This window comes from Abramis brama (assembly GCF_963993115.1).
Source record: "Abramis brama genome assembly, chromosome: 12".
Classification (NCBI taxonomy): Eukaryota; Metazoa; Chordata; class Actinopteri; order Cypriniformes; family Leuciscidae; genus Abramis; species Abramis brama.
In genome coordinates this window covers 13,720,203-13,740,367 of record NC_139974.1, presented here as the reverse complement: position 1 = coordinate 13,740,367, position 20,165 = coordinate 13,720,203, and the positions used below count along the sequence as shown (strand labels likewise).

The 20,165-nt window shown below is 36.5% G+C and overlaps 1 protein-coding gene across 19 annotated transcripts in view; it reads right to left on the bottom strand.

Moving 5' to 3' along the window:
* Window positions 1-20,165, bottom strand: part of pleca (plectin a) — a 112,940-nt gene that overhangs the window by 45,365 nt on the left and 47,410 nt on the right. For 3 of the 19 annotated variants that reach the window (XM_084131887.1, XM_084131888.1, XM_084131890.1), the window contains exon 1: window positions 4,451-4,719. The exons of 10 other annotated variants lie outside the window; for them this stretch is intronic. In XM_084131887.1, the coding sequence (XP_083988013.1) occupies window positions 4,451-4,598 (148 nt within the window). In that variant the 5' untranslated portion in view covers window positions 4,599-4,719. Of the gene's footprint in view, window positions 1-4,450; window positions 4,720-4,749; window positions 4,773-10,449; window positions 10,866-12,572; window positions 12,701-20,165 lie in introns of those variants that run through there. 6 more of the 19 variants (XM_084131881.1, XM_084131878.1, XM_084131874.1 and 3 more) reach the window with 6 other exon arrangements.

Sequence of the window (20,165 nt, the reverse complement as noted above, 5' to 3'; positions counted from 1 at the left end):
GCATACTTCGAAAATAGTTAACAGTTACCACAGCTCACATCTGCAAACACGAGAGAAGCTGCCCTGGGAATGTGACCAGTGAAAGGTCTGAACACAGTAAATTGTCTGTAAACTAAAAGCCAATCAGAACATATTTGATGTTTAATATACAGAATTGTGGACTAATTAGATGTCACTGTGGGCGGAGTGGTGTCCAAGCTGCTTTTTGACTTTGACATGGTCGCAAAAACTTGGTATAAAAGCAAGTTATTTTACTGTACAAGCTACTTCAGTAGCAAGCAATGGAAATAAGTCGCCATGTAATGTACCAAGGGAAAATCAAGGCGAGGGTCTGTTTCCATCTGGGTATTCCTTCTGTTTGGGATGGGGAGGAGGGGGTTGGTGTTCCACCAACCGGGAAACCCCACTCATAAGGGAAAATGTGACTAATTTCAGGAGTCGCACAGAAAGGCTCTTGTAGTCTCAAGTAGGAGGTTCAGATTTTCAGTGTCAGCAGTCGCTGATGCTCTTTGATTGCTGTAGATAGTCACAACAAAGACATTATTTCATGCAGTCCTGCCAAAGTCATCCTAGACAGGCAAAAATGCGGCTGAACACAAGAGAACCCCTGTGCATGTGTGGTTGCAATAAAGGCATCTCCTAAAGGCAGCATTTGAAACGAGCGTGTGAATACAAACAGATGATGCAAAGATTCAAAGAGTCTCTCTGTCTCTCTTTCCCCGAACAATGGACTTCTACTATCAGCAGCACAAAAAATTATAAGCAAGTCACTTCTTTGAAGGAGTGAGAGGAGTCGTATTCCTGAGTGCACAGGTGTGACTGGAACCCTAACCTCACAGACAATCTCTATGTTGGAAAGGATGGCAGGCGGATCGCAGGTAGGAATGGAGGATTCTTTGCATTGCAGCTCGGGGCCGTGGCCTGTTTAGGCTTGAGCTGGAAGACCTGCAGCTATTACCCATCTGCCTTGACTGAAGACAACGCTAACAAGAGCCACTAACAGTGTTTTCTAAGTTTACAGCAACACAACAAATGTAATGAGATGAGTTAAAATATGAAATGCAACTTAATGCAAATACTGTAAATAACACATCTGCACAGTAAATAACTGAATCCGCTGAATGAACTCACCAAGTCAGAGCTTTTTACCGAATTACTGAAATCTGACTCAGTTTATCATTATTTTTGTTCCAATGGAAATTAACCAAAAATATTACTGTATATTTAAGGTTTGTGAGAGTTATGAATAGGCTATATAAAAAGAGTAATTCATTAAAATTGTATTCGATTTAAGAATTCTGGAAAAATGGCCTTGAGTTATAAATCAGTTAGTGTCAGAATCACTTGTAAATATCCAAGAAACTGTTGTACATAAATAGTAAAAAACCTATGCGTGTAATAAAACTATCTATTGTGAACTGCTTTAAAGAATAATCATACAATCTTGAAGATGCTCAGACTAAATTTTATAAAAGTATTTTAGCACCATTTGAAAGTAATTTGTCCTCGGGTTAATTCCTTAGTCCTTATGTAAGTCACATAATACCTCTGAGGAGTAAGAAAGAGATAACGTGTATGCACAGGTACCCAGCATCACAAGTTCAGCTCTATTGGAGAGCACCATAACAAAACACACAGACCAGATACACACTTAATCCTTTATAAAAACATACCGATAACAAGGGGCAACCCCTTCGGCTTAAGTGTGCGATGCGATGTAAAGAGAAAAAGAAAATTTGACATTTTTACGAAGGGTGCCAGATTCTGCAGACGTTGGAATTTGATTTTCTCTGAAGTGTCCTTAGGGCCGACAGGACGATGTTTACTTATGCTATTCATTTCTATCCTAAGAAAACTAAAAAAAACTGATGTGTTTTCAACTTAATCACAACTTAATTTTATTTTGTGCAATCAAATTTACAAAATGTAAGTTAAATAATAATAATTTAACCATTACAAATTAATCATAATAATTGACCAGATTTAATTAAATTCATCCTACATCAGGTAGATAATGCTGCTACTCCTTACAATGACTAACAATTACTCTTAAAAGACAGGTTCACACCGGCGACCCTTCCTCTAACAGCCAGTCAGACATGTGAAAACGTGCTAGTTAATTCATAAACAAGGCTGGAATGCTAGCAAAAGATGTTCTGGTCAGCCTTCTTTTACATACTCGCATTCTCTCAAGCATTCACACTTGCATAAAAGGCCCTGATTTATGATGCAAAAATAGAGTCTGGAAATCTTACTGAAACAAGCCTTATGGAAACAATAGTTTGAACTGAATAACTGAATAGATTTTATTGGACGGACTTTGAAGGGTGAGGAGAAAATAAAAATAAAACTGAGAAAAAAAGAACAGCATGAAAAGAAATGCTTTAGGAAAGGTTTGGGACGCCTAATAAAATGTCTCCCTCTTGTGGCCACTGTTCCAGTTCAAGCAGAGCAAAGACGATTAAACCACTTTATCACTTAATTAATGAGGTAAGGACAAGCACTATAAGTCATGAATCATTTTCACATATTTCTCTTTGTACACTGGTGTTCCTCACAGCTGGTAGCCATGTCTAAACTTTTGTCAGGCAGTCACTTAGTTTCAGTGGAAAATGAAAGCTAACCGGTTACCAAGGCAACAGACCCAAACATACAGAAGCTGTGAGTTAGGAACAACCCGCCAATATTTTTAGAGTCACTGCGGTTTTGGTCCAGTGAGGCACACTTTTCCAAAGGAAGGAGATGCTGAGATGCAATACACATATGTTTATAGTTAGTGAAACAACTCTAAGTACTTCCAGAGCCCATAAGGATAAAGAAATATATACACTACCAAATGTTTAGAATAATTTTTTTTTTTTTTTTTAAATATAGAAGACTCTCATGCTCACCAAGGCTGTATCGTACAGTATGTCACACGACCCCTCTGAAATCATTCTAATATGCTGATTTGCAGCTCAGTTATTATCATAAGATATTATCATATCATAATTTAATGCATCCTTGCTGAATAAAAGAACACTGTAAAAAAAAAAAGTTTTATTATTTATCACAACATTTTTTTCTTTTGTCAAATCAACTTAATTTATGTGGCTCAGATAACATAATATTTAGTTTCTGATGATTAAACCAATTTCCTTAATTGTATTAACTAATTTTTTTTTCCAAATAACTTAAAATTAAGGCAACCAGGTTACTTACTTTTTTTAAGTTCAACCAACAATATTTAGGTGTTTTTTTTAAATAACTTCCTTACACCAAAGCTTTGATTGATAGACTAGTGTATCATGGTTACAAAAAAAGCAGCAAAAACTGATTTCAACATTGATAATAATAAGATATGTATCTTGAGCATTAAATCAGCATATTATAATGATTTCTGAAAGATCATGTGAAACTGAAGACTGTAACGATGCTGAAAATTCAGCGTTGCCATCACAGGAATATATTAAATTTTAAAATATATTCGAATAGAAGCAGTTCTTTTCGATTGTAATAATATTACCATTTATATTATATTACTACACAATATTTTTTCTGTATTTTTAATCAAATAAATGCAGGCTTGGTGAGCATAAGAGACTTCTTTCAAAACATTTAAAATATCTGTATTAGCCTAGGTATATACACACAGTTGTAATTTGTAGCCTATATTTTTTATAAATAAAAATCGTTATATACAGAAAATTATTAAATTGATATAGCCTATCTTATCATAATTTATAATATCACTTATACGCTGCATTATACATTGACATTCAAATTTTTTTCAGCACTAAGGTTTTAATTTAAAATGTATATTTTAATATAATTATATATATATATATATATATATATATATATATATATATATATATATATATATATATGAATATTTTAAACTGTGTATACTGTAATTATGTTTTAAATAGCTCTGTGGTGTGGGAAATGAATTTTACTTGCACAATTATAGACCGCTCACATATGCAGAACCGCTGTAATATTCCATGCAGGCCTATATTCTGGTTCCATGTATATTCTATAAATAATTATTAGGCGGCCTATAAAAGGAAATGCTTGAAGGAAATGTTTAAAGTTGTTTTAGTAAGTGTTATAGACTGCAAGACACTCCTGTCATTACCAACCGTCACGTCAACTATGCCATGCAAATGTTTTCATAGTAAACATGTTTGAGCACGTCATCGAAACCCCCCCCCCCCACCCACACACACACCAAAAAAATAAAAATAAATAAATAAATAATGAGTAGGCTACCTTACATGTAGGACGGAACATACGAACGTTTATAACATTGGCACAAAACAGGTTAACTACCCCCCCACCACCACCAACTAAACAACACATGCGCGCGCGCACCCACACACACAGACTGTTATCGCCCCCCTCGATCGAACTCCTCCTATTCGCCTGATGCATTCGGCAAAAATCGGAGCCTCAGTACATCACATACCTGCGCAGCACATGCGGCTGTACAAATGCGGTCCGACTTCACCGCAGCTCATCTCGTGAATATAGTTCCCGCGTCCGTAAATCACATCCAGGCTGAATATAGCGAGGCACGGCGGAGCTGCCGTGGAAGTGTCACCCGCGCCAGCCATGTTCACAGAGGAAAAAACTGTTGTGCTCCCTGACCCTCTGTGGTTTAGTTTAGTTCCCCAAACTCTGTATCAGCGGCACACGTTTGGATACATTTCTTTTGGGACTGAAAAACGAAGGGGCGTCTCACTGGGAAAGAAGTGAAAGCTTTACCTCAATACTAGCCCAACCCATCGCAATGTGTTTGAAGCTGCGCTCATTCTGCTCGAGCTCCGGGACAAACTCTTCTCCCGGACTGCCATTGAAATGTGATTCCTCCTCCCAAATGGGCTATTCGCCGCTGTTACTGATTAAGGGAAAGTTTTTTTTTTATTCTAAAACATTTCACTTATGCGTCTTTTCCCAGATATTGCTTAACACATCCTGAAACCATGTGTGAAAGGAGAACCAGATTGTTTATCTGATTAGAAGTAGCCTTATTTTGAGATAGGCTAAGAATATCATAAAACATTTCAATAATTTATATATAGCTGTATAGCTGCTTTAAACCTAAGCACTCCCGAGGTCTTAAAACAAGTAAAACCACAAATGTTAGCTACGTTAAAATTTGCCAGAGCGTTACTAAATAGCTCACGAAATAAAGTCACGTTTGTAGAGGAGGTAACTATAGCAACAGTAGCCTACGCCTCTCGAGCGATTTTCATTAGGTGTCAGAGTCAGACTGAAAGCCACAAATTATCAATTTGTTTCAGACTTCACTGTTTTGTTTAAAACTTTTTAACATGTCTTTAACACGTTGACGGTTAAATATAAGCTTAGGCTAGTTTGCTTGAGGCGACAACATAGTCTTTGGTAGCGCGAAAGGAACCTCAGCGCTCCGAATAAAATAGACTTCAAAAACATATACATAAAGTCGACCCTCATGAAAGTCATTGTGAAATTCCAACACTATAGGGTTGTTAGGCAAAAGGTGTCATAAATTCACCAGAAAAACGTCCTAATACGTAAACGATCAGCAGTTGCACAATTTAAGATTGCACGCAAGTATTTGAACCCAGTCTTAGTAAATTTGATCATAAAACACTTTTAAAACCAAGGTGATTTTCAGCCGAGATAAAAACAGCAATAAAAAGATAAGAAACAAGGCATATAGGCAACAAATAGGAAAAAATACAATAGGGGAGGGGTATATTTATTTAGAATAAACTTCAACAAACTAATAATAAAAACAATGGCACAGCATCAAGACAAAAGGGGAGCATTTATACTGGATTTAAAAGCAGTAATGGAGAGCTTTTTATTGCTGCTATATTTTGTTTTTCGTTTCCTGTTTCAACTGTGAGGTAGTGTGAGTGATATTCAAAGACTGGAGTGCAGGTTATTCAATATTTGAATAGGGATGCAAACAAAGGCGGTGTCAGTAGCCTACAGGTGGGACATGTTGAGCTGGCGATACGCTCTCATGCTCAATAGAAATATGAATTCAGATTTTATCCCAACTACACTTCCAATTTCCAGCATTTACAATGCAATTTTTTTTCATAAATGCTCACAAAGGAACAATCTCACCTTATTCTTCTTTCCTCTAGCATCCTCACTCTAGATATACAACATAATTTTATTTCAATCTGTTGAAATGTGTTGTGAAGAACCATGGTATACAGTGAGACTTGACTTATAAAAGCCAGTAAAAATGAATTATATCACGCATTTAATGAAAACAGATGAATGGGGTGGGTAACAAAACAGAGTTTGACTCAAACCAAAAGCTTTCAGAATCACGAAGACGATTTGTGATGTTTGTGAGTCATTCAACATAAGAACTTCATTTGAGGGGAATTCTTTATAGCTGACGCGTTCAGAAAATCTGACTCACTACAACCACACTGCATCTGCAACCATGAGCATCTCTGGTCAAGTGTAAATAAAATCACCACTTACCTCAAGAATTCACACAGTACATTCTCGCAATTCACACGGTACGATCTTACAGCAAAAAATACACTTTTATACAATACAATACATCATGTTTCGTTTTCACATCCCAGACTTACTTCACCGAAAACATTTGGACTACACAACTGTATATAGCCTACTAAATGTCCCAAATGGTAAATCTCCAATCTATCTCACACTGCAGATGAACAATGCAACAAAAGGTAAGCAGATGATGTACCAGATTTTCCACCAATACAAGACTTTTATCCTTTACATTTTTTGAAACCTGTTTATACAGATCTATTTAATAGCGTTAATGTTCCTGCATGTTTTTCTACCTGCTTCATGGCTGTAAGCAAAACATGGTGCTTTATCTTCCGAAGAGCTATCTTCTAATCATCAGAGTTTATTGGAAACTGAGAAATATCTGTCAAAGTGAAAGATATGACTGTTTTGATTTTTGTGAAGCTCAGGGAAACATTCTTCCTACTAACTAACTATTAAATGTGTGGTCAATGGGAAAAATACAATGGCATCATGAAAAGGTCAAGTCTCTCCAAAAGACTTCCTTGGTACAATAAAAAGCACAGAAACACTGTTTTTATAAAATGATAAGCTTCAATAATCTCTTCCTTATGAGGTCTAATCTCTTCCTTATGGAGCATTACGGAGCACTCTTGCCAACTTGAAATCCTGAAATAACCTCTTCATATGATGTTTCGGCCACATTAACCCAATTATCTCAACCCAATCTCACGGGGAAACGTATCTATGCTACAAGCTGGCCATTTCATTTGAATTTGAATGATGTGAATCAAAAAAAAAAAAAAAAAAGCAAGCATGAAGGTCCAGCCCTAACTCTACCCCTAAACATACCTGTTACGGGGTGAAAGCAGATCATATGAAAAGTATGAATTAGATTGTTTGAATTCATAGAATTAGCCACCGATTCGCAAAAAAAAAAAAAGAAAAAAAAAAAAGAAGTTAAATAGTTATGAATTGCCATGAGATTGTTGATGATTTCATGCCCTGGAATAATAGTCAATTAACTTTAAATTTAAAAATAAAAATAAATAGAAATTTTATCATGATTTTAGTACTCTGCAATTAAATCATTCAATTCATCGCTGGCAAAATGGGCTTTCAATAAGACTTGGCTGCCTATGCAGTAGAAATGTGAATAAAATAATTAAATCAGCCTGACAAGAAAAAAGGCAGTTGTCTTCCTTTTTGCCAAATAGGAAGTAAAAATTCAACATCCATAATGCACTGGACATGTTGCCATCCAAAGCTACTCCCAGTCTGCTGTGGATACACTTTTCCAGAGTCAAATACCGCCTTGCTTTAGTAGGAAATACTTCTTGGCAAACTTATAAAGTTGTTGACTTGTATTGTTCCCGGGTGCAAGAATTCAAAGAGTAAACGTTTAGCGGGAGCGAGTTATTTTCGGTTCCCAGTGAACAATCCAGCAGAGTACTATATTAACTGGACATAGAGGTTATACCATCATGCTAAGGATATGCAGTGTGATATTTGCTCACAGATGAAATGAGCACACATCTAATGACTGACGTGTTTTAAAGCCCCAAGTCAAGAACTTCATGTAGCTCACGGGTGTTTTGGTTGTATCCAGGATACATGCATCACTAACAGCAAGTAAACTATCGTGGCACTGAGTACTCGGCAGAGGAAGTGTGTTCTTTATTTAAACTATGGCGAATACCTAACATAACCTTCCTTAAACTTGCCACAACCAGCTGACATTCAATCTCAACCTTACACAACTACCCTTTACTTTGGCCAGTGCTCACTACTCACCTCAACTGAATGACCTTCAGTGATCAAACAGACCGAAGCCGGCCATGTTTCAAATGGCATACAACAGTCTCTTAAAACTGACATAACCTTTTGTTTAATCCTTATCACCTGTTTCTAATGAAGAGCACTGTCACCATATTTCACCTCATAAAACCCCAACCGAGTCAGTATACCCAGAAAAGGGAAGGTAAATACTGGGGTTTGAACAACAGCTTGAGCATTGTTTAACTTGTTTAACATTGTACCATTCAAAAGTTTAGGGTATATTATTCTATATTTTTTAAAGCTGTATTTATATGATCAAAAATACAGTGAAAACACTTATACAGTTATATAGTGCAATATTACTTCAATTTAAAAAATAATTTTAAAATTAAAATTGTAATTTATTCCTGTAATGTCATCGCTGAAATGTACTCCATTTACTCTCACGATCATTCTGAAATCATTTTAATATGCTAGTATGGTGCTCAGGAAACATTTCGGATTATTACCAATGTTGAAAAAAGTGGAAACTGTGATACAATTTTTAGGATTCTTTGAATAGAAAGTTTAAAAGAACAGCATTTAAAAAATATATATATATCTTTTAGAAAATCATAAATGTCTTTACTGTCACTTTTTATCACATTAATGCCTCCTTGCTGAAAAAAATCTTACTGACAATCTTTTGAACAGTAGTATAAACTAAAATACTCAGAAAAAGCTATAGTAAAATATCGATTAGGAAATAAAACAACTCATAAGATGATGACCATTATATGCCTAGAAATGCACAAAACAAACTGGAAAAGTTAGTGAATGCTGCAGGTGTCTGAATGCAACATAACCTGTCCTCCAGCGCAACAGCCCTCATTTACCAGTCAAACGAGCCCTGAGTACATATCTAACGCCCAAGGGCCACACCCAGTCCCGATGGACAGATTAACAACAAAACAGTGAATTATGCTGAAAATGCGATTAAACTAATTCCTTCAACGAACGATTAATCTGTTTTTACCAAGTATATACTAGTATGTGTATATATATATATATATATATATATATATATATATATATGTATAACCACTAAGTCTAAAAAAAAACAAAAAAAACACACACACACACACATATAATGCATTTGCCAATCCACTAGTATCCATATTACAAAAAAAAAAAAAAAAAATGTTTTAATTAATTTCCTTTGCTGAACAAAACAGGGAGGTATTTCAAAACCGGAGCCAATGAAAACAACACAATCAAAGGCAAGGCCATCTGAGAAAAATGTGTTTTTGTTCTTGATAACATGAGACAGAGACCGAGTTTTATTAGAACTTCTCAATATATGCAAATAATACGCCATTCAAAAGCACAATAAACACAAGTTATGTAAATTAAGTCAGTATATGCTGTTGGTAGAATATGCTCCCAGCACTATTGTCTGAAGTGACAGCAACCGAGGACACACCTATAGACACTGGTCACCTTTCCACACCTCTATCTATTTAAATAGACTGACAGATAAAAAGCAGGTTTGAAGGTTAGGATTAGGGTGTGGGCTTTAACTTCATACTACAAAAAAAATGTCCATGCAGCCCTCACAGAATGACTAGATGATAACAGCTTCAATGCCTTAGGCAAGTCCTGTCAGGACAAACCAGGTGGCTCCTTCTAGACACTAAGAATAACAATTTGCATTCTCGACATACTAGTCAGACACTTCTGAATACATGGGTAAAACACTGTATAAGCTTTTCAACCTGTTGTAGGACAATGACATTCATAAAAATGATGTTGCATTACGTCAAGTAAAATGCCCTTAAACCAAATAGCAAAATACAGGTTATACTACAGGTACAAACGCCTGCCAGAATTGTGAATCAAACCCAAACAAAGTGCTTCAAATGAATGAGCTTTTCACCACAGGCAACAGCACGCGCATCTGCAACCCATCAAAAGCCAGAATGTCATTCTGCACTGTCCAGAACTTAAAGGGTTAACCCCGCAGTTTCAACACACCAGAGAAAAAAAAAAAAGAGAGAGAGGGAGGTGTAGAGGGAAATTGAGGGTGTGTAGCACATGTGTACAGAGAGAGAGCAACAGCACGCAGGACGAAAACGCTGTCCGATACTATCAGAACACTGATACGTGACTTTTTCCAAATTATTTTCATCTTACCTTCGCTGGCTTGCTTTCTTCGCTGCATCCATCTCCACACGGCTATCAAGGTGGCCACATGCCCCAAAACCACCAGGGTTGGGAACACAGTTCCAGACGGGTTTGCCGGCATCGAGCTTGGGATGGAGTTTGTGAGCTCCGCGCACAGGGGCAAGGCTGGAGGTGAAAGGTGAGGGAGGCTATAGGAGGGGGGAGGAGGCAGGGGGGCTTTAAATGTACCCAGCAAAAAAAGTTTCTCCGAGTACGAAAGCTCTAAACGACAGCTGCCCCCCTCCTGTCCTTTTTTTTTCTTTTTTTTTTCCTCCCTGTCTCTCTCTCTTTCTCAGTCTGTGACTAGTAAAAGCGTCTGAGCTTCCTCCACCTCCCAACCCTCCTTTCACAACCACTCTCGCCTTGACCAATAGCTCACTGCCTGCGTACTTTTTGTTTCTGTGCTCCGTTTTAAGCACGCTCGTTCACTCCAGTTTGTTCTCTGCAGTCTTATGATTCAGAAGAGATCCTGTTTCTCTACAGTTGTTCTCTTATAATCCATTGTAGGAGCTTTTTTCCCTCTCTACTCAGGCTTGAGTCTCCGGCTCAAGTTAATAATACATAAGTGAGGTTTGTTTTTGGGAGTGCACACACTCATACACACACACACTCACTTGCCCTCAGCAGCCGATAAGAGTCTACTATTACATAACGTCTTGTACCAAGCTTTTCTGGTCTGCAATATATATATAAAAAAAATTGTACTGGATCAATACTGACTATTTTGTCTTCTTTCATTAGTTTAGTGAAAATGTATAACTGTTTATAGCATATTACAATTTCTCTCATTCATTATGTAACTGCACTGTACTTTCAGCAGAAAATGACTTCCATATGTTTTCCAGCTTCAGCAATGTGCTGTAACTTTCCATACGCCCCGGCAATTAAAAGGTTCTCATTTCCAAAAAACAGCGGGAACGCAACAAAATGCCAAGCAGACTGACAGATGTCTTGGACTTCCTACCAACAAAGAAATGTCAAAATATTATTTAATCCTCGGCGGGAGAGAGCTATTGCTCTTGCTGAACAAACAAATTAAGGACTGAGAACATGCAGAACCTACAACACGGTTAACCACTATTACTCTTGTACTTAAAGTGCTGTGGTTAAGGATATTATTGTGAATGTTTGTTTCCAAACACATAGCTCATGGCACACCCAAAGTCATAAAACACTAACTATGCATCTACTTTCACATTAAAGTTCAGGAGCAATGTACAAAGCAATGGCATTAAAATGAAACTGCACAAGCACCGCCATTTTAAAACAGTTACAATGACCATCTTGGTGAACAGTTCTACACTACCGAATAAAGACACCGCAAATAGAGCTGGCGACACATTAAACGGGACTCATGCTATGCATAGACGAGACGACGGAAGAGTTTAAAAGTAGAAGAGAATCCAGGTCGGGTATGTAGCTATGCAACAACCCCGAGATACCCGTCACTCACTGCCGTGGTTATAAAAACTTACACGCCAACACACACACAACCTAACAGGAATAATCTTCCAGGTTACTGGGAATAAAACAGTGGCAGGTGAGAGAATGAGAGAGAGAGACAGATAGATAGACAGACATTTACTTAAATAGAAAGATATTAACTTGATAAGTTGCAACTTGCAAAACCACACCCGTGGGCAGTTTGCACACATCTAGTTTACATGGCTGAACTGGAAACTGGGCTGATGGATTGAACCAAAATGGCGTCCTCTACAGGCCACACTCTGACCTCACTTCCTTTAAAGTGTGGTACAGTTTCACCTGCCATCCATTTCTCGAGCATGAGATGGATGGCAGGTGAGATACACAATAGAGATGGAGCAGAACACAAGCAGAACTGAATGAATTTCAAATTAAACACTTCACACTTAACTTAAGCTTTTAAAAATCTGCAGTCACATTAAATTGCTATGAACACAAAAACGGCATTATTAGGAATAGCAGTTATTCAATATAAATTATATATGACACAAACGTCCCCTTTGAGCAAGACCCCCTGAACAAGGGTCCAATTCAATGCCCAACTTCAATTAATATGCACTTCTAATATCGTCCACAAAAATGAGAAAAGTTCTTCAGTTTCAACCTACCATCTGGTCGAGATCGGCAGCAACAGCAGCAGAGGTTCATGTTGAACAAAATTGGCCCTTCTATCGTTCTCAAGCAAAATACTGACAACAACTGCTAATGTAGCACATCTGACCTCAAGACATTGTATGCTGATCAAATCCAGAGGGGCGTACAGCAGTAAGAAGAGTGGAAAAAAAGAGAAAAACTTGGAAGGAAACAGGGAGGGAGAGAGAGAGAGAGAGAAAAAAGAAAGGGACATGGGTTTTATTTAATCCAAATGTTTTCCGTTGTGGAAACTGCATCCCTGCAATGGTGGTGAAGTTCATTATACACTTAACTATATAAACGTAGCAAATGGTTTTATTTCCGTAATTTTTTCAAGGAGTATATGGAAAAAAGACTATGGTGCAAACCAGCCCATATTTAACAAAGAACTCATTGTGTAATGCCTCTGAAGTCAAAAAGCAGTGGGACGTCCCTAAATTTGCTAGAATTAGAAAATAAATGCGAACCTCAACTACTAGGTTTGCAAATCTGGACTGCCAAACAACTGCAACTCAATTCTGCAGGGGTTTTTGCAGTAAAACCTCAGAGTTTCAAATTCTACACGGATCTGTAAAGTGGACGTACCAAAATAGTAAAGCCTTGCAGGAAAGAAATACAGATGCAAATGGTACTAAACAACCTAGAATACAACCGAATTTGGGTAGCTTTTAAACATATAACCGAGACCAGGTAACAACCAATTAGGAAACTCCACATCTATTTCTTTTCAAGAAACGCCCATCAAGACATCTAGTAAAGAAAAAACATCAGCATGCAGATGTGTGCCAATGTAAACAGCAATAAATCAAAGTGATGTGTGTTTAGTTTAGAAGATAAATAGTCATAATCAAATGTCAACATAAGAAACGAAATGACATTGGAGCAAGTTTCAGAATCAGAATCCTGTATTTAATTGTAAAAAAGCTTTTTATATTTTTTATTTATTCCTAGTGTTCCTTTAAATATGTAAATCAAATTTTGCCTACCTTGGCCTTTCTGGATTAGATCCTCCATGAAGGATCTACCATCATCAATCTCCATTACAGCTTGTTTAAAGCAATTAGTCTGATTTACTAAACTGAAATGACTTGAAGGACGACAGCGTTTCCCTTTCGTCTCTCTGACCCCGTTTGTCTTTATTTCACTCTGCAGTCTGCGCTAAATCTGGAAATATGTTCTTTTTTGGTGAGATTGAGTTGGCAACATCTTAATGTGATCATCAAGACTACAGAAGCAAGCATGTTTCTTGCCCATTTTCAAAAGAAGGAGAGAGAGAGGGAAAAAATGAATGGACTTTAATTGGTCTCAGATCTCCCACTTCTTCCGTGTCATTTATCTGCCTGGGAAAAGGAAAGTTCTGGAGCAAAAGCAGAATGGTTTGTTTTAAAATAGTGCACTGCCTCTGACAATAAATGTATCCCGGTCCCATGATAATTAGTGAATTAAAGGTCTGTCTTAACTTTAAATATAAAGTTTCTGTAGTGATATGTGAACAGGAGGTGGCAGTATAGAGTCGGGCAGCTGTCCTCCTCATCCAGTGAGGGGGCGTAAGCTGCATCCTGTGCCATGACCTATGACCTCTTTGTGCTGTTTAAAACTGAACCAAGATGCCAGGAAAGACCTTTAAAGTTGTTAAAAAACCCTTCACCTTTAAAGCTCTTAAAAATCCTTCAAAGACATCTGTAAAGCACATATAAAAGAAACTATAATTCTATAATGGAATGTCTAAAATGGGCCAAATATGAGTGATAAATTACTTAATTAAAAATGAATAAATAATAACGGATTGTCAATGACTGCAAGGTAGGTAAAATAGAATTTTCGATTAATTTAATTTTTGAGTTTTGAGTTACTGTTTCTCTTAAAGGCAAACTTTTCCCTAACATACCCTTCAGACTTCATGAAACCCATAGAACGTATCACTTTCAGATTTCTCAGTGGGCGCCAGTCCTTCTGGACTCATAAATCGCCTGTCTGTCTGAGAGCGGCATGAGGATTCTAGCACTCATTTTGCCTCGATTATGGCGTTATCGATTCGCCACGGGCGCTTTTTTGTTTTTCAAAAAAGGCAACAAAGCAGCTTCTGTCACTGATTCCTGGAAAATGATTTCCTTTTACAAAAAGTTAAAGCCAAAACAGTTTCCCAAAAATGTTTTTCTCTCATAAAAAGCCTAAGTCACTATAACATAAGAAAGCAGTCAAACTTTTACTACCTTCAGAGTGCATGATGAAAGAGAAACAATACAGAGAGAAGAAAGACCGGACAGGCCTGCTAAGCACCTCCACGTGGGGGTCTTTGCTCTAAAAAGGGCATCACAGACCTCAGAAGGTCAAAGCTCAGGCATATGGACACAGCATTTCTGAGACACACTTTCCCCTCTGAGTCACTGCAGACATTCCAGCTGAACAAAGTCCTGACCCTATCCATATTAGGGCCATCTGATTTGTTCCATTGCTTGCACTAAATAATGATAGGATGGGATTTTCATGGTAATTCTGTCATCTCAACACATGTAGTCTGATATATTTGAGCTATAAACCAACAGAAATAGATGTATTGCATGTCCTTCATTTTTCTCATAACTCCACATACTGGTTACACATTCAGTTCTTCAGAATAGTAAAGCCTGAGGCACATATACTAAAAGAATGAATGAAACGGAGGGATCAACTGTAGCAACATTGCAGCTTAACATGTTTATCATATCATTTCTTAAACTTAAACAGGAAACTACAGCCAGTGTATAGTAGTAAGTACACATGGCACAGGTTTACTTTATCAGAGTAAAAATAAAGAAAAGAATAATAGTTAGGACTCAGTCATAAAACCCTGCTAATTAGTGGAATACCCTAGTTTTCCTACACTCAACGGTTAGCTTTGTCCATATTTGACCCAAACATGGGTTGAAACAACCCAGCTGAATATGATTCTGTATTCTGAATCAGCCATAATAGGGATGTGGCTACATGTCTTTTGCTTGAGACGTATATGTCCTTTACATGTATTTGTTTTTGTATGCATTTCTGTATACTGTAAATATAGATTGAAAAAGATATTCCATTTCCTTGTTACAGCCAATGCAGCAGAAGTTTACTTGTTAAAGTTAAACTTAAATAACCCTAACTGACTAAAGCAACAAAAATATAGTAAAAGTGCATCCATTGAGATAAATCCACTGACGTTTATAAAAAAATAAAAATAAAAATATAAAAAAAATAGGATGCTATTGTCATGTCCACTACCTCTTAAAATTAGACACTAATATTTACTGCAAGTATGATATAAGAAAATCATCTCTCCACCATGGCTATCTTCAAAATCAGACTTGGGAAGTTGAGTTTGGTGGATGGTGAAACACTGAGTGTAAACTTTTCACTGTCATGCCAGAACCAGACAATCAACACTACTGGACAGTATGTTTAGGCCCAAGGGGTTTCTGAAAATATCCCTTGGGTATTTTGGGGTATTTTTTGGAGTATCACATGCTGAAAATAAGAGACATGGTGAACAGTCGTTTCAAAGGAAACTCAATGCACACTTTAATTTATGAACCACTGAATTAGAATGTGGTGTTTGGAAGGCCAGATTCATTAATCAACATCTTATGGTTCATTTACAGTAATAGGTCACTCAAATACAAGCATGCACCAGGAATAGAGGATGCTAATAACGACTCCTTGTATTTCAGAATGGATAATTAAATCTAATGAAAGGTAAATGGCTTGAGTGCTGAAACAAGTTTCACTGTTTCTCGCCTCATCTCCCTTTAGACGTCGCTATGATACGTACATACACAATCATTCGTGCTAATGGATGCTGATGGAAAATGCAGCTACAGTACTAGTCTCTCAAAGGGAGATACAGACAATGGTGCCTATGTTTGCAGTGTCTGGCAAAATATATGAGGCTTAACTCCACATGTGTGGAAACATGGCTTAGAGATCACCCATAGAAAAAAAATTCATGGAAAAACAACTTGGATTTATATCGGGGTGCCTGTTTCACGTCATAACTTTTACGTTTACATTAAATACTTTGAATAATGCCTCTGTGTAAGTAGAATATGCATCTCAGAAACTGATATATATATTATATATAGGGCATGAAGGGTAATGAGAGCTGATTTTTACCAAACCACACAAAGTGCCCTCTTGAGTTTAATGCTGGTTATATTTGCAATGATTTAAAGTGCAGAATGAAATAAACAAGGAATCCCTGACACATCCATCACCAGAGTATGACAGTAATAAATTCAATAGACATTCTTTCGCGATCTCAAACACAATTTTGAAATTTTCAGAGACATATCTTGTGCCTCATCTGCAACTCATGAAGAGATTATCTGTACTCTGGTTGCTCAAAAACATCTCCACTCATTAGTTGAAGCTTCACTTAAAGAGAACGAATTATCACTCACCCCTGAAATCTCACACAAGGTTTAAATATCCAATCTGTCTCCCATTTAAATCAGTGTTTTTTAAGACCTTACGTTTCACAATCTGTTCAGATTTCAAGATATTTGGCTAAAAAAATAGCACACTCCCTGCTGGAAAATGTTGTTTTGATTGATAGTGTGCTGTTATATCTCTAACCAGATAAATGCTCAAACTTCTAAACCACCAAGACCACATTAGTTGACCACCTTAACCAGCAAGAGATTGCTGCTACAATAACTAAACAATACCTCCTTTGTTAGCTTCACTAGAAAGACAATGCTTCAAACCTGCAGTATATAACCTGACACTAACAAAAAAAGTTGGGAAGACGATGGTAATACCACGTTTTTGGACATACACCATAACAACAATATAGTTTATCTTTAAAATACACTGTAAATACTATGATATCCCTAACGAAAAAGAAGCTTATTCAAGTGTGCTATACATCTTTTAAAATAAATATAAGAAAGTATACTTTCTGTTTATGTACTTCTCAAAAATATACTTAAAATTGCACTTAGGTGTACTGTACATGACTTTAACTGACAGAAAATTATTTGAAACTTTTTAAAAAAAGTATTTGGCCTATACTTGAACTCATTCTTTTGATTATAATAATAATACTTAAAAGTATTAAAAGTATTCTAAGTATATTTGGCTTGTAGTTGTGTTTACACTTGATTGATCATACTGTCTTATAAACATTGTTTGAAAATATTGATTTATAAATAAAACAGGCGTTCCTAATTCTGAGTATGTGATTTTTTTTGTGCAGGCTATCCACTGGTAATGTACATAGGAATTTACTTCAAATCTACTTAACAGTAGTACATTGATATTAATACTTACTTTAAATAAAAATATACTTGAACTTTACTTAAGTATACTTAATAAAATGTACTTATTAATAAGTATACTTATTTTTTTGTAAGGGATATGAATATGACAATCATGCTATAAATCAAAGAACCATGATTTTAGCATGATTTATGGAAAACCAGCATGCAAGTTCATGTTGGGTGGAGAACGTGATATATTTGTTGAGAAAATCTACAATTTCAGGGACTTTTAAAATGTAATTTTTGCTTTAAACTGTTTAAAAGGGTTCAGTAAAATGTTGAATCAATTCCTCTTGAGAAAGAGACACAAAATGAACATTTACCAAGCTTTTCTCAGAAGCCAAGCCACAAGTAGTGTGCAAGTCCATCTGTAAGTCATTGCCTGACGCTGAAACTTACTTAGGGTGAAGCTGGGTAAACAAAAACCTTGTGTAGTCTGAACCCCCCCAAAGAAAGGGAGCTTAAATCACGCTGATCTGCAAAAGCCTCAACCAGGCATATCTCACCAGTCAATGACAGCACAAAACCATTAGACGCACTGCATACAAATAAGCCAAAGCATTTATAGCATATGAGCAGTGAGCTGCTGTGCACACTTATATTCATATTCACTGAGAGATGCTGCCCTTCATTTTTGACCACACTCATTTGAGTATCTCTCAGACAGTAGCTTTCCAACTTACTAACAAACACAAAGAGCATTGAAGAGGGCTGTTCATAAAACAAACTGTATGAAAGGAGCTCATTGAAAGCCTCTGGCAGATAAAATGTTCCTAAAACTCCAGTTTCCACTTTACAACTGGCGCTTCTCACACATTCCAACGCTTAGTTTATGGGCTGGAATTTATTGCACATGGTTGTTCTCCAAACCATTCAACACACCCCTGCACTCTGACATTATGGGGCAAGTGGGAAAGAGCTCAAAAAATAGACAATGGGCATGTGAACACACAGAAACACACATTTGCATTTAATAACTTTTGATGTAACAGGCTACTTACATTGTAAACTGCAAACAAAAACTCACTGGACAATCATGCAAATATGCACATATATTATCAGCCACAAGAGAACTCTTTCTTTAAAATGAAGTCTATATTTTCACACAATATGACACTGAACACATTGAGCAATGTGAAAAACTGATTTATGCTTTTGGGACTTTTCAGATGCAGTCTACATATTTTGTATCTCACTCTTACTTACGCAACACAAATTTGCCACTTTATACACCCCAGTTATCCAGCAATTATCCCATGATAGATCCGAACAGATGTGCCTGTTCCCCAAAGTGTCTTGCATCCCAAAGCAATGCAACCATATTATATCCATGAAATAGTAACAGCTATGACACAAAACACCTGTTCATCATATCAATATGCAGCACCAATTGCAGATTGATACATTTTTGTGGCATAGCAACATTCTAAATTCAGCATTTCGTTAGCCTCATAGCATAATTGCCTAAGTCATTTTTTTTTAAAATAGGACGTAGGCAATTATGCTATGAGGCTAATGATTTGCAATCCATTCTGGGAAATTGAATGTTCAATAAGAACACTTTAGAATATCATCTGTCAAAGTCAAACAAAAGCTTATGTTTTTCAAAACATTCCATCAAGGTTTTGTCTTGACAAACGTTGCTTTTCTAATTAGAAATGACGGTTATATGACTATTTAAATTTTGTTATCAAATTTTTTTAAGTTAGACATCAACCTTCTTAGTATTCCTCAATCAATTCATTATGAACACTATAACAAGAAAAAATAATAATACTAAAATTATAAAAGAATGCTTGTTTTCCCATTCATTTTTGTAAAAAAAAAAAAAAGGTGTACAACAGTGTAAATGTATTTTTTCTGCACAATAAAAATGTAATCTTTGATGGCTAAATAAGTGCAATTCACCTTTATTCCACAAGGTGACAATGTCTGATAAACAATGATAAAGTGACATTTCACTCATAGTTACCGAAGGCAGAAAACAAAAGAATAGAAAGTATCATCAGCAAAACTTGAAATGGCTCACCGATTTACTGCAGAGCAAATACTGAACACAATCAAATATTACTGTCACTGTCACTATCACACAAAATATTGATTTTGAAGATGTTGAAAATGATAGTTTTGAGAATATGTTTGAGATGGCGAATATGAGCCAGATGCTGAATGTGCTGTGAAATGAGTTCTGACGAAGACAGTGATGATAGTATAAAACATCTGCTCAAACTGAACCCTTCCAAGCTCCAAAACGTAACAATATATGCTTTATTTTATTCTTCTGTAATT